This window comes from Xiphophorus couchianus, chromosome 1 (genome assembly GCF_001444195.1).
Source record: "Xiphophorus couchianus chromosome 1, X_couchianus-1.0, whole genome shotgun sequence".
Lineage (NCBI taxonomy): Eukaryota > Metazoa > Chordata > Actinopteri > Cyprinodontiformes > Poeciliidae > Xiphophorus > Xiphophorus couchianus.
This window is the reverse complement of record NC_040228.1, coordinates 23168139-23183512: the sequence shown is the minus strand read 5'-3', so window position 1 is coordinate 23183512 and position 15374 is coordinate 23168139. Positions and strand designations below refer to the sequence as shown.

The 15374-nt window shown below is 35.5% G+C and overlaps 3 protein-coding genes across 4 annotated transcripts; all 3 read left to right on the top strand.

The window, feature by feature from the left end:
• The first annotated feature begins 8 nt into the window (after positions 1–8).
• Positions 9–6616, top strand: LOC114143949 (serine/threonine-protein phosphatase 4 regulatory subunit 2-A-like). 2 transcript variants are annotated; one of them, XM_028016372.1, is made up of 9 exons: positions 9–175; positions 1117–1198; positions 2186–2356; positions 2907–3000; positions 3102–3139; positions 3228–3302; positions 3407–3550; positions 4252–4526; positions 5445–6616. In XM_028016372.1, the coding sequence occupies exons 1-9, from the start codon at positions 142–144 to the stop codon at positions 5738–5740; spliced, it is 1209 nt and encodes a 402-aa protein (XP_027872173.1). In that variant the 5' UTR covers positions 9–141; the 3' UTR covers positions 5741–6616. The 2 variants fall into 2 exon arrangements, with proteins under 2 accessions (XP_027872173.1, XP_027872166.1); XM_028016365.1 differs by having other exon boundaries at positions 3404–3550.
• Positions 6617–9107: 2491 nt separating this feature from the next.
• guca1b (guanylate cyclase activator 1B) lies at positions 9108–10844 on the top strand. Its single transcript, XM_028016393.1, has 4 exons — positions 9108–9556; positions 9909–10058; positions 10179–10293; positions 10416–10844. The coding sequence occupies exons 1-4, from the start codon at positions 9353–9355 to the stop codon at positions 10538–10540; spliced, it is 594 nt and encodes a 197-aa protein (XP_027872194.1). The 5' UTR covers positions 9108–9352; the 3' UTR covers positions 10541–10844.
• Positions 10845–11635: 791 nt separating this feature from the next.
• Positions 11636–13563, top strand: LOC114145788 (uncharacterized). The gene is made up of 5 exons (XM_028019380.1): positions 11636–12052; positions 12157–12322; positions 12475–12533; positions 12619–12731; positions 12867–13563. The coding sequence occupies exons 1-5, from the start codon at positions 11636–11638 to the stop codon at positions 13009–13011; spliced, it is 900 nt and encodes a 299-aa protein (XP_027875181.1). The 3' UTR covers positions 13012–13563.
• Positions 13564–15374: the final 1811 nt, after the last annotated feature.

Below are 15374 nucleotides of genomic sequence, written 5' to 3'. Positions count from 1 at the left end.
ATCTCCATCTCTCTTCCTCAAAAGTGCAAACGTAATTGCAGACATGCGCAGTTGTGCACTGCCAGCAGCTTTGTTGGATTGCTACCTGCTAGCTGTTCTGCTAACCAACAAGCATTTCCTGCCTGAGAACTGGACACAGCTATGGATATCGACGCGATATTGGAAGCGTTTCAAGGCAATGTTTACGTTTATGAAAAAAAAAATAATAATTCGTTTTCTAAAATGTTTAAATTAAGTGTTTTTCCTCCACGATAAATCGGTATTATTTGCTAACTACGTAACGCACGTTACTCTACGAAATGCAGCTTTTTATGAAAAATGTGTTAAGAATATTCTTAGGCAATGAGATGTTATCATTAGTTTGGCTTGGCTGCTTTACAAGTACCTTTTGGTAGGAGTCCGTCACATTCCACACTTTTAACCCGTTTATGTACCATCTGAGACGGTTATGTAAACAGCTAGCTCAGGAGCACACTGCTAGCAATAAACTGCTAACTTTGATTTGAAAGTAATGTGGTTATTTTAATATGTAACTGTTTGTATTTGTGTTTCCCCCTCAGCTATTTATATTTTCCCATTTCATAACTAAAGAAAAGAGCAGTTGAAATTATTAACCAAATGCCATTTTGTGTTGTGTGTGGCAGTTGTGGTTTGAAAGTAAAATTAATTTCAAAAAGTTTCACGGGCTGCTTTTTGACTGTCAATAAAGTTGATGCATTTTAGTTACTCAGTCCTAAAAGTAAAACTCGTAAATATTTCTTGGTAATATATGTTTGTTATTTTGTTTAGTGATTATGGCTAACAGCAAATTAAAACTCAGAAGAATAAATCTAATTTTCAGGCTACTTTTTTTTATTGGCCTTGTAATAATTTCTGGGAAACTAAATAGAAGGTTTTTATCAGCTGTAAGTAATACAATTAACAGAAATAGACAACTGAAATATAGTGTGTGTGTTTTAAAGGAACTTTTTGATGCTATTTTAAGATTTTGATATACACTTATAATTGTTGTCTTTTAGATTTATTTTCCGTATCTTCTGATGTGCTCATGTTATACAGTTGAATAAAATTTAATAATAATTAGTTATACCCTTTTTACTCTGTGACTGTTTACAGATTTTGAGAAAAGAGGGAAGAAGGAGACCTGTCCCGCTCTAGAGCAATTTCTGTGTCATGTCGCCAAAACAGGACAACCAATGTAAGTAGGAACTTGCAAATCTGATACAATTAGCATAAAGTCTTTATGTTTTCAATTACACTATGTTCACAATTATTAGGCATAGACAAGTGAGTATTTTGACCATAAGATCATTTTTAGACTTAGTTTTTTAACTTCAAGGCGGATGAACTTGAATTCTTAATGGATTTAAATATGGCATATGATGTCTATCTGTGTAATGATAAACATAATCATACACACCTTCATGTGTATGATGATAAACATCATACACACATTGCTCCTCACGCTCGTGCACAGACATCGCCTGCCTCACACGAGGGCAGCGTGTCGGACAGTACCGCCCAGCCCAGCTCAGCACCTGGATCCATCAACAACAGCACCTGAGCATCCATTCCTCTATCACAAATTTCAGTTTCGTCTTCCCCAATTTTTTCCTTAATACCATGTATTAAGGTATGCATTATTATTAGGCAGTTTCTTTATTTTTTAGGCAAAATGGGCAAAAAAAAAAGAAATTTAAGTGGCTGTAGTTCTTGGTGCACAAAAAGTTGACTGTCAACAGATCAAGATGCTGACACACTTCATGAAAGGCTAGTAATGATTATCGAAAAGAAATGTGGCTTGTTTAGCTACTGGTTTCACTTTTTTAAATGTCAGAAATATTTATTAGAGATTTTTGAGTTCATTCACTTAAGCAATGAAAATAAAAAGAGATGGAGGACATGTGTTTTTCATTTAGTTGAATTCTGCACAGTAATATTTGCCTGATATTTGTACATACCGTATATAGACATTCTTCTAACAAAGCCCAAACCTCATTTTTGCTTTCTTAAAAATTCATGTTTAAGGTTTACTAACATTTCGGATTAGTCAAGAGCACAGTAGATGGGGATTTATAAAAACAATCAAATAAGACTTACCTAATAACTGTGCACACATTGTAGACTTGAACATATATAATTACTTATTATCTGTACTTTTTCTAATATTACATATCCCCTTTAGGATCCCATGGTTACAGTTCAAAACATACTTTTTATTTAAGCTGGATAAAGTGATGGAGGATTTTCATGCTTCAGCGCCAGAGGAGAGAGACTCTCACAATCCCAATGTGGAATATATTCCCTTTGAAGAAATGAAGAATAGGATCTTAAAGATTGTGGATGGTTATAATGGGTGAGTGAAGCATGATATAAATACTCTGCAACTGGGCAAAAGAATCAATAAATTACAAACTTTCCTACTCATCTAGATAATAAAGTTAATGCCTTGTTGTAAGGAAACACAATATATTGCAATTATGTCATCATTGTGATGGCAGTGTTTTCAAATTATTATCGCATATAGGTCTTTGCAATGCAATATTTATTTGCTTTTATATTCCAGGTATAATGAATTCACACGGATTACATGTTAAACACTGGACTGTGATATTTGAAGGGTTTATCAATAATGGCTCATATTGCAAGTGGTCTTATTTTTTTATTTATTTTTTTATGAGAACAGTAACAATAACCATTAAAAGCTTTTTACACCTCATGTTCCAAAAAAGATTGTTGGCAGGAGGATGGTAAGGAGGTGTTTTATTCTTTTTTTTTTTTTACCTTTTTTCATAGGTTAGTTCATCATCCATCTATGCTTAGAACCCATCTTTTTAAACAGTTCTGATGCTGGGAGCGAGATGTCTATTTATTACTTTTACTTATGTCTCTGATAACCTTTCCAGGATCCCATTCACCATTCAGCGGCTGTGTGAGCTGCTTACAGATCCCAAGCGTAATTATTCGGGTACAGACAAGTTTCTCAGAGGTCTGGAAAAGGTTAGATACAGTTATCTTTTTAAGGCCTAAAATCCATATATTGGTGCTGTGCACAGTCTGTTGTTTTGAACTGTATTTTTATTTTCTTTTGTTTCCTGCAGAATGTAATGGTGGTAAGCTATCTGCACCCCACATCAGAGTAAGTAAATTAGCTGCCAACTTAGTTGTAACAGCTACAAATATTAATGTAAAATTAATTACTTTTTTCTTTTTTACTTCGTTAAAAGGAAAAATGGGACATCGACGATGAATAGAATGAATGGAGTGATGTTTCTTGGAAACCCATCTCTATATTCAGAAAGGTGGGGGTAATTGCTGATTTTAAATAGCTGATATTTCTTTTAAGAAAAAAACAGACTCCTGAATGTGTAGATATTAATCTGTTTGTTGTGGTCTTCTTCAGCAGTCAAAATGTGAATGGGCCAAGTTTGTCAAAAACACTCAACAGACCAAAGCTGTCATCGTCTTCACTTTCCACCAACGGGCTCCCAGAGTGTCCAGCCAGTAAAGAGCCAGATGGAATCACTGAAACAGAGGAGCAGCATTCCAGGTAATGTGTGAGCCACTGTGTAGTACAGCATCCGCCATGTTTATTGGTATTCGTAGTAAAGATGTGTAGAAAGAAGCGTTTAGAAAGGAGATAATTGTTTTAAGCAATTCATCACAGATGCTCCATCACAACATAAGGTGCTTTACACATTTTCAATCTTGTTCATTATTGTCTCTGTAATAATGGCTGCTCATCAAATGTTTATGATGAACAGCCATTTTCTATCTTATGCATTTCTTTTTGCACATCATGTTCCTTTTTTCCCACTTTGAAAAATAGCAAAAACAAAAAAGGGCTTCTACATCCCATTTTGGATTTTATCCCAAAGAAATAAGAAGTTGTTCATTAAAATGCTTCAGTTATGCTTATTTAGCAGAAATTGTAAGGGGTGAAAGTAAGTGGCATGTATGTAATAACACTTTTTTCATAACATTTGATCCTTACTTCTGATGAGTAAATGTACATGGATTAAAGATTGAATATTTCAGAATTCAGTGTGAAATTATCTTTGCAAAACAATAATATTTAATAACATTTACTAGGGATACCAGTAAGTGAGTATGGAAAAGACTGTGTATATTCACACTGAGGAGACTGTGTAAAGCCAAGTTCTCACATTAGTAATAAAATCTTGCTAAGTTAAGACTCTTATAAAAGCCAAAAACTATGAACATTACCAACAGATTTATTGTTTGTGACAGTGAAACGTCACCTTCAGAAGACGAGGCGAAACCAAAACATGGTATAAAGCACAAACATCGAGAAGAAGACGAAGAATCCGATTGTGACAAACAGGAGGCCAAGAAACGGAAGACTGGTGAATATGATGACGAAACGGAAAGAGAAGAAAATGAGTCATCTTGTCATAAAGAACCAGAGAGTTCATCAGATACACCAGAGTCAGAGGGAGACACCTGCGGTCAAGAGTGCAGCAGTGAAACATTTCATGACACACCCTGTAAATCAGACAGTCATGGTAGGTGTGAATTCATCCTTACTTAAGCTAACTTGTACTTAAGAACACTTAGCAGCAGGATTGTGTTGTTTGTTTAAGACACATTAAAAATATGCTACTTCACAGTCCACAAACATTATTTTTTTAGAGCACAAGTGTGACTAATATTTGAGTGGACATAAACATTTAGCTGGTTCATGTACAGATGTAGCTCCAATAAATTAGAATCTCATCAAAAAGTTTATTACAGTAATTCAATTTAAAAGTCAAATTCCTCTTCTGTATAGATTTAGAGGGCTCTTTCCAAGCATAATAATGGAAATTGAACTGGAAGGTACTTTAAACAATCAGCTGATATTTCCACACCCTTAACGGCATTGTGAAGCAAAGGCCAAGTTGAGAAATATCAGAACCAATAATAAAGGCTGCTATTAAAGCAGCTTTGACTGTCCAAACACCTCAGCAGCTCCACAGGCTTGTTAGCTTTTTTTGTACATCACAATGATTCAGTAATTCAAGCAAAAGGAAAACCTCCACTTTCTGTATTATGCATTCATTGCAATACAGTAGATGGATATAGTTTCCACTAAGCTGACATTTCTGTATTGAAATATCTTCCTGATGTGCTGTTAGCTGCAAGCCAAAATATTTAATATTAGCAGAACTAAATACTTTAAATGTACCCCACCATGTGTAATAAATATATTTAGTATTTGAATTTTACCTTTAAATTTAATTATAAAATACATTTTCAATGATTTTTAATTTTTACTTAATCTCGTTAAACAAATGAAGGATGTAATCCCTTTGGCAATCTCCTCTTGCATAAAATGGAATAAAATCTAAGCATTTTTGGTTTAACTGCAGTTCAATTTCTTCATAATAATTGTGAATATCTACTACATTCTATCACTAAAAAGTGACATCTTCTCTTCCTAGGGGAAAGCAGCACACCGTCTGAACCACCTGAGAGGGAAGGAGAGTTGAATGAGGCTGGTGCTGCCGCCAGTGTTCAGAGCAACATCTCTGTGGATCAGTTGAAGCAAGCGACTCTATCAGAGACACATTCAACCTTAGAACAGGACAATGCTTTGTGCAACAGCAGCAGCAGTGATGCAGAGGGCTTACCCAGTGAAAAGGTGTCCTGCAGTAATTCCCCTGAGCTGCAAACAGAGGGTGGTGCTGAAACTTCGGACAGCGCAGAGACCTCATTAGAACTGGGAGAACACAACTAACTTGAAAGGCTGGAATGCCAACTGACTTGTTTTCTACACTGTATGATACAACCCCAAGGGTAAATCTGTAGCACTGTGGATCATTAGGCTTCAGGACCAAGAGACATGTGGACTTGGAGACTTCTTAGAAGGATCTTGATGTCCTCTTCTGTTTCAGCTTCTCACAGCCACTGGTCACCAGATCTTTAAACTGGAAGATGAGTTAACGACATAACAAAGACTGCCTTTTTCAATATATAAAACCTTTTTCTAACCTTTTTTCTTTCTTAATTTTTATATTTGAACATCTAATTTAATGTAGATAATGTATTCAGTAATTCCATTCGTTATTTGGTGTTTATTTCCAAGGAGAACCATTTGACAAAGTTGTTTTAGGCCAAGCACAGTAGTTTCAGGTTTCTTTTTTTGTTTTAATGCTGTTCAGAGACGATTGAGAACACCTTTAACCAAAATATCATATATGTCTGCTTTTATTTTGTATAAAGCACATATTGCAAGTATATTCCCTGTGATCGTACACTTCACACTCTTGAAAGCTGGAGAAACGTTTTGCTCCATGTCCGTATGAAGCCAATACAACAAGTTGCCAGTTTGAGCCCTTTTGTTTGAGCAATTTGGTTTGCTGTAAGGATAGTCATTTTCAATTCAAACTCTGAAACAAAATGCAAGGTACTTTTATTTTCTTTGTGTCACACTGTAGTTGTGCAGCTGTCTTTTTTTGATAATTGAGATTTCTACAATACTTATCTGTAAATAAGCTTTTGTAGTCTTGTAATACATGTCCACATTCTTTGTAAAACTGACTGCTGGAAACCGAAGGCTTGAGCTTGTGTGAGAGTATTCACAAAAAGCAATAAAAGCTGAAATTGGAATTGGTTTGGTGTCTTGTTTTTCTTACAAATCAACATGTCACACATTTAGAATAATGAGAGAGAATTCTGGAAATGGCTACTAAATTTTCTTTCTGTTTACATTTGTCCTCTATCACTTAATGATGATTGATCATTAGGTGATACATCACCCTAAACAATTGATTAAGGTAATGATGTGCACCAAACCCATTAAATAAGTTGTTTGCATAATCTTTCATACAATATTGCTGCATTTCTATGGCAGCAATATTTGGAGATTTTTCCCCCAGTGCCCTTTGCTATCCTCACTATACATGAATATACAGTGTTTTGAAAAGGTTTTCATAACTCTTGAATTTGACCACATTTTGTTACAACCACATTCAATGTTTTCTGAGATCTTCAGTGATAGATGCAAACTACAACAATTTTATGTTATAGTTTTTTTTACAGAAGAAAATCTGAAATGTTTGTGGTGCATGTTTTAAACCCTCTTCACACAAATACTTCTAAATAAAATTAAGTTTCAGCAGTTCCCTTCAGATCTCACATGAAGAGTAATAAGTCTACTTGTTTTAGCTTAGTAATAAATACACCAGTACTGTGAAGACCTGAGAAGTTTGCTAGACTATTCATAAAAAAATGGTCTCTTTATCCTCATCCAGATGAGTTGAGGATTAAGTTGTGGAGAAATTTAAAGGAGGGATAAGATACAGAACAATAGAGTAGCAAGAAAGCTATTTAAATAAAAACAATAAAAACTCATCTGGTTTAGTAAAAGGAGATGTTCTTATGTCTTTTTGATTTTAAAGAGTAGGTCAGAGAACTACATGTATCACTTCAAATTTAAACTCCAGGTAAACAGAAATGCATGGATGCATGGATTACTGACTAAAAGTAGGTATTAATAATATATATATATATATATATATATATATATATATATATTACAGATGCAGGATAATTCTGGAAGAACGTGAAGATCCGAATAACTGGCATGGTTTAAAATATTTATTTTTCAAGATTTTTCATCCTCGAACGTAAGTCAAAGTTTGGGTATTTCAGATTTCTTTGTGTGTTATAAACACAATTTATGAATGGAGTTTTGAAAATCTTATAAGCAACTAAGTATGGAGTATGCTGAGGGTAAATGGATCACTACAACCCTGCATGTCCATTTAATAAAATCTTTTAACCATACACTGCTTTTCATTCCCTCCGCTAATATTGACCACAGGCTCAATCTTTAAATGTTGGTTTTAAAGGCTTTGCAGTTTACTTAACCAGTAATACAACAATCCTCAGGCACAGAGATAGATCGAACACTGGGAATATGAGCTAGGTGATTGGTAGAGAGAAAGCAAACAGGTTAATTTAAAATATCGGTTGTGTAAGACCGGAGGGTATGAATCATTTTAATCACAAGAGGATAACATCCAGTGACTCCCCAATGGCCTTGACACATCTAAGCTAAGATTATCACTATAACTGCTGTCAGCACATACAGTGTATGGACTGGGGCAGACCTAGCCTACATACAGTGTGGTCGTTTTTCCACTAAAGTAAGTTATTCCCAATGGTGTGACACAGAGATTATGTCACCTAGCAGCTCTCACATCAACACATTTATGGTGGCCTTGAGGTAGATAGATTACAGCAGACATGTAAATAGTAATTAGGACTTTCAAGGATAACTGAACACTTGACCTCAGTGAATCATCAGATGGATCAGGATCTTCCTATTCTGGGACTGGATTAAAATTGCCACACCAGACTCTTTGTTTTTATCTCAGTAATGAATTAATTAATTTCACTAAACCACCTTTGTCCTTAAACCTGTTGAGTGTGAAACGAGTAGCTTCTCTACAAATGGATACTTGAGACCAATTACACTAAATTCTACTTTTTGCACCATTTTGTGGCTTTTATTAAATTCTACTACAAATTAAATTCAAATTTAAAAATTCTTTATTGAACCCAAAGGGAAATTAAATGTTGCTGTAACTTATACAAATTGAGTTATGCTTAAGTATGTGGTTTCACAATTTATTTGTTGCAATTTGTTTTGAATGATCAGGTTAAATGCAACAAATTGTTAAGTTAAGAAAAGTTGATAAAAACCGACTTGTTTGAAAAGTGGGATAAAGTATCAACAAGGACAAATTAACTAGTTCATCTCTGTAATTCTTATTGAAATAGTGTAGGATAGTGTAGAGTTATTGCTTTAAAAGAGAAACCAAGTTTGTCAACCATGGTTTCCAAACATGTTAAAAAACAAAAGTATTTACTTTAAATATATTTTAAACTAAATATAGTATAAATATATTGCTGGAACCTATTTTAAGGATGTAGAGTCCACAAAGCTTACAGACAATGCTAAGATGTTTTTTGTTTGGTGTGATTGAGAAGGATATCCCTTCATGATTGCATGAACTAATTGATTTTGACAGGTCTTCATTTCTAATCCTTTACCATGTGACCCATAGCAGTCTGTGTCTCATCCTCACTTTCAGAAGGGATTTGCCACAACAACGACTCTATTAACTGTACTGCTTGTATGGACCTTTATGCTTTTTTGATTACTTTCATTTTTGCTGATTAGCAAAAAGCTAAAGAAACCTTTTTGTAGATGTGAACTGAAATTTATAGATTTTCATCTCTAGAGAAGGAAGGCAGCAAAGCAGCTACAAATCTTGAACAGGTTATTTGTAATGTGAGAAATAATTTCAGTTTTGGGGGAGTTACAGAAGATCTTCCCATCATGGGTCAGCGCCTGAGCGAAGACAACGACCCCGACAAGGAAATTGATGTGGCAGAGCTGCAGGAATGGTACAAGAAATTTGTTGTGGAATGCCCAAGTGGAACACTATTCATGCACGAGTTCAAGAGTTTTTTTGGTGTCACCGACAACAAGGAGGCCGCAGATTACATCGAGAACATGTTTCGAGCCTTTGACAAGAACGGCGTAAGTACATTGGGCCCTTGGATTCTGGTATTATTTGCTCTAATAATAACGTTAAAATGTTGTGCACATGAAATGAATCAAAGAATTTGGTTGGATGACACTGCATGTGTTTAACAGCAATTCAAGTGTAGCTGAAAAGCTCACACAAACTCAAAAGTGGGTTACTCTGTATTTAATTTTTTTCTTGTAGGTAGATGGTTAAAGCAATTTTTAAAAATATGATATTGTCACCTTAAATGTCTCCAGACATTCTGAATAAATGTATCTTGTTTGTCATTTTGCATCGCAACAATGTTGCCCCTTTAGGATTTCATCTCATTTTTTTTTAACATTTGAACATCTGATTTCACAGGACAACACCATCGATTTTCTGGAATACGTAGCAGCTTTAAACTTAGTTCTTCGAGGCAAATTGGAACATAAACTTAAATGGACATTCAAAATGTACGACAAAGATGGGAGTGGATGCATCGACAAAACAGAACTTCTTGAAATTGTGGAGGTAATATTTTCATTAAATTACTTTCACATGTGCAGTAGTGTTCATCTGCTGGAGATTTCAAAGTTTGCTTAAAAATAGATATGCTGAAATTATTATGACATCTTTTCCTGTCACTTATAGTCTATTTATCGGCTAAAGAAAGCCTGCCACGGGGAGCTGGATGAAGAATGTAATCTGCTTACCCCAGACCAAGTGGTTGACCGGATATTTGAGCTGGTCGATGAAAATGGAGATGGTGAGAGTTTGTGACAGCTTTTTTTTTGGACAGTTTTTGGTGTCATTTACACAAATATAAGGCTGCACTTGCGTTCATTGTTACTGGATCAAAAAATGGAAAACCTATATTTTGTCACACAGGTGAGCTCTCGCTGGATGAGTTTATTGATGGAGCACGCAGGGACAAGTGGGTGATGAAGATGCTGCAGATGGATGTGAACCCTGGTGACTGGATCAATGAGCGAAGACGCAGTGCTAACTTCTAAGACTGAAAATCACATTGACCTATTGTGACCATGTTGATTTTGTACATAAATGTATATAAAAAGGCATTTTGGCATAAAAAATGATGTACAAAACCTAGATGCATTCATTGCTTTTGAAGGGATTATGTGTTTATAGCAGTTGCATAGTCAGTGAAGCATTGGTGCAAATGAAAAACAGTGTAAATAATCGCTGCCTATTTTATTATAGGTTTGTTTTGCAGCCATAAAGCAGTAACTGTGTGTTCTATTGATTGTGTCATGAATTAAGCATAAAAGTTGTTCAATAAAAAAAAGTTGAAAGTTGGCTTGTTGACTTGGGGAGTTATTTATTTTACATGAACTTCAGTGAAATATTGTGATTTTGTTTTGATAAAGGCAAAATGACTGGGCTAACAAACAGATATGTTGCTAGAAAAAATAAAAAATAAATCAGTGTGAGTGACCTGGCAAATGCCCCAGCAAGAAGTGAGGATGTAGGAAGTCTGATTCATCTGGCTGAAAAAGAGAAACCCAGACCTCTTCTTAAATTTGCTTAAAGCACAATTTACTTTATGCTTTACGCACAAGGTAAATTGGTGCTTTTTGGTAGAAGTATACGTCTTTCCATGGCGCTCTTCGGCTTCTAGCAGGTGGAAACTGAAAACTCAGAAGATGCTTCCAGGTATTGTTGCAGGTCCTTTGCAGTCAGTGGTAGAATTTTGACCACCTGCTACCCCAGGAAGATTTCTTCTTCTTTTTGCTGCATCCAGGTAAGCACTGTTGTGTTGCTTTAATTCTAAATTTGCAAACTATGCTGCATTTCTAACTTGTATGGGAAGTTACCTTGCTTATTCATATATCTAACATGCAATGAAACATTACCGGCAACATTCCAGGTATTCATCTCAAGCACCTGGTGCAACTAATTAAGTCTTTGATTAGTTGTGTGAGGTGTGCCTGATATTGGTGTGTAATGCTTATTACAATATTTGAACAATTAAAAATGTCCCAATAATCTTTATTTGCGGTTGGAGAACGGGGGATACTTTTAGGCGCAATTATATATTAGTATTACTCTTAATGGGCCCTCTCCAGTCACAAAATCCAAGGCTGAGAATGAAAGCATACTCCGCCTTCACGGCGGCGCCGCTTTCTGCGCTGGTATTTAAATGGTGGGAATCCTTTCACTTTTTCAAAAACTCGTTTTTCCTCTCGCGAGAGTCTAGATTCTGTTTCGTTTCTCCGCTTTGGTCCTGCTGTAGAGATAAGTGTAAGCTAATTGTGTGTGTAGTTTTTAAACTCCGAACTGCTTTGAATGTTTTGCTACTTAAACGAGACACTTTAAGACTTGAAAAAAAAACTACCAAACTAGTCTTTCGGTCGGAAGCACATGTCCTCCGTAGCGTTGCGTGTTTACTTAGGCAGAGGTGTTCACGGGTTTTACTACTGAGTCCAGTCAGCAAACAGGCTCTAAACACAATGTTTTCAGTGTCTTCTAAAAGCCGAGCGCCATCATTCACTTATAAAATGCAGGTAATGATTAAAGTTGGACGATTTAGTAATCGTAAATGTGTCAGAGCACATTGTTTCAGTGACTGTTATTTAACTCTTGTTAAACGTCGCCCCCTCGTGGCTAGCTTTCAGAAGACAGCTGGACATTGAAGTATGTCACCGGCGACCTGTTTTCCTGCCCACGGGACGAATCCTTGGCCCACTGCATCAGTGAGGACATCCGCATGGGGGCAGGGATAGCAGAGATATTCAAGAAGAGGTTCGGCGAAGTGTTGACGTTAAAGGAGCAGAGTGAGTCACACTAGTTATTAAAAAGCCTTTGTTTGGGAAAGAATTTCAGGAGAAAAAGTTTTATCTTTGTTAAATTGGTACCTAATGTCTGGTACCAACATTTGATACTAAATTATGCAATGTGTTGTATTTTTCTGTGTATGTCTGAATAGAGAAGGTGCCAGGGCAGTGTGCTGTCCTGACACATGATCAACGTTTCATCTATTATCTGGTAAACATACTGCGGTCAATTATTATAATGAAAGTTGTTTTATTATTCAGTCTTGTAACTGTGTCTTTCCTATTATGTGTCTCAGATCACAAAGAAAAAAGCCAGCCAGAAACCCACATATGACAACCTGAGAAAGAGTCTGGAAGACATGAAGTCTCATTGCTTACAGAATGGTGTCAGTAGGATATCAATACCTCGGTTTGTAGGAACTACTGCGGATAAATACTTTTCTTCTTTGTTTTTTTTTTTTTTTTTAACTCAATAATTTCCCTTAATTCTTCTTCTTTAGTGGGAATGATTAAACGGCATGTTTGTCTCGTGTCTCCCCCTCAGAATTGGGTGTGGCTTGGACCGACTGCAGTGGTCAAAGGTGTCACAGATCCTGGAGCAGGTCTTTAAAGAGACGAATATCACCATAACAGTGTACAGTCTGCCCAAGAAAGAAGAGACCACAGTGATGAAGGAAAATATGCGATGATACATGCTTTTTACAATTATTATTGGCAGAGTTCACTGTATGCACTTTTCTCCATTATTCTCGCAGCATGAAGTCAGGAGTTTTTCTAGTGGAAAAGCAGTTTTGTAATGATTATATAGCAAATAAAATGTATCTTCTTACAAATCAGTTTCACTGCAAAGGGCTCCTACAAAGAAATGACACAGAGCTCTTCAGCAGCTCTGGTAAAGGAAAACTCCAATTGGTAGTTTTCTGCTCTCTGATTACAGCAGGGCTCCCTCTTGTGTGAATTTAGGTTTTATCACCAAATCAATATTAAACAGAGGTGTGTAACACACCACTGTACTGGCTTTAGAACACACACCTCCTGTAGAGCTTTTTTGAAAGCGTTTTGATATTCTAATATTTAGAATGCAGTTGATCTTAAAATAACTACACGTCAGTTTCTCGGCTACAGCTACACACAGCCATTGTTTCTGTTATTCTATATATCTTTTTTTATCTATGATGCTTTTATAACCTGCTTTGTTCCCCAGCTGTTAAGAATAAACAATGGTTTACATTGTGAAAAAAGAGTGCTTTCTTCAATATGTTTTAAAATGTAGAAAATTAGATATCTGAATACCCCACCAAACCTAAAATGCATCATTATTTTTTAAATTAAATTAGATCAAAGGATTTTGCTCGGCTATGAGTAATTCATATTTCCCTTTGATAAACACATGAAGGTATGGCTTCAGTCCTTTTGCTCTAGCATAAACGGCTCAGTAGTGAGGCGCGTCATTAATGACCTTGCTGCAGTCAAAATATTTTTAATCTAACTGTATTGTAAAATAGTCACCCAGTTTGTAAGTAATGTGGATTTCTGTGCTTCAGAACACCCAGCAAAACCACAGGAATCTAACCATTTATGTTCTGATAGATCTTTTATTTTAGCAGATCTACAAGTTTGTTTTTTTTACGTTTGTGTTTTACTGACTTTATGAGAATTTATAGAGCTCCAGTTGTATCCAGTAATAGCAGTCCAACATCATTAAGCACATCAAGCTCTATTTTTGTAGAAAATGTATTTCTACATGGCAATTTATTTACTACGATTTGTAATAGAGTGATGATGTGATGTATATATTGCTGATTCTGAGTACTTAATTTAATGATTTTTTCATTGTAGAGTTCAATCAGTGAGGTCATTCATCTTGTGAACCAGCAGGTGGCCCTAATCTAAGAAAGAAGGCAGCCAGTGAACATGCTGGTTACACAGGACTCCCCTGAAAATCTGGATGAAATTGGTCATTACAGGTAAAAAGGTAATTGAAGGGGGGATAACTTATAAAGAAACACAGATATTCAGGAGATGTGAATGCTACAAATCAATGGCATGATGCAATCTGCACATTTCACTTGGATAATGTAATTCTTTTAACTGATTTGAATAATAAGCTTAACTTGGTGCACTATATGAAGAGTAGAATCAATTGGAATGTTTATATGATTGAATTGAAATGACTTTTTTTGTAAATTGCCTTGATATGTGTTGTGAATTGGCAGTTTATAAATAAAGTGAATTGAATTAAAAAAGGTTACAATTTATCAAACTGCCAGGAATGAAGAGAAATGATGCAATGTTTTATGGGCTGATGAAAGCTGCACAAGGGTCAAAATACTTAAAGAGGTCCTGTTCCCTCCTGCTGAAGAGGAAATATCATTAGAAATACATGCCATAACATGATAGCAAACCCCTATCATGGCTTGCTGACCAAGATACCAGTTGGCAGGCGGCTTCTTGGTTCCAAACCAAACAGATTTACATTATAGGGTGCCCAGTCCAATTCCTGGGTCTTATTTGGTAACATCCAAAATCATTTTTTTTTGGCAAAACTAAGAAATGCAAGGAAATTGTAGAATTTATTCCAATAACCTTTTCCAGATACCAGAGGATGTTGTCTGTGAACAGGTAAAGTTCATCCTTTTGAAATAATATGAAGCTAATTCTCAGAAACCATGGTCATAACTAAATAGTTAGTAAAGTTTATTTATGAAGTGATTTTCAAAGACAAAAGTCACAAAATGCTGCACAAGATACATCACACATATAGAAAATATAAAAACAAACAATCAAATCATGGCAAAAAGATTGAGAAAATAAGAGTTTTCAGGTTAATTTTAAAAATCTCCACAGGGTCAGCAAACTGTTCCACAGTTTTGGTTTACAGATTCACAGGAAAGCTAAATCTTCAATAATTGTGTAGTTTCACAATAAATGTTTTTGTCAAAAAAAAATAATAAAATGTAGGCATAACTGTATTTTACCTGCCTAACATTCCTTTTGGACCACTGTTTGTAGCTTGATACCAAATTTGATCCTTTTTATATCCCTTTAGATT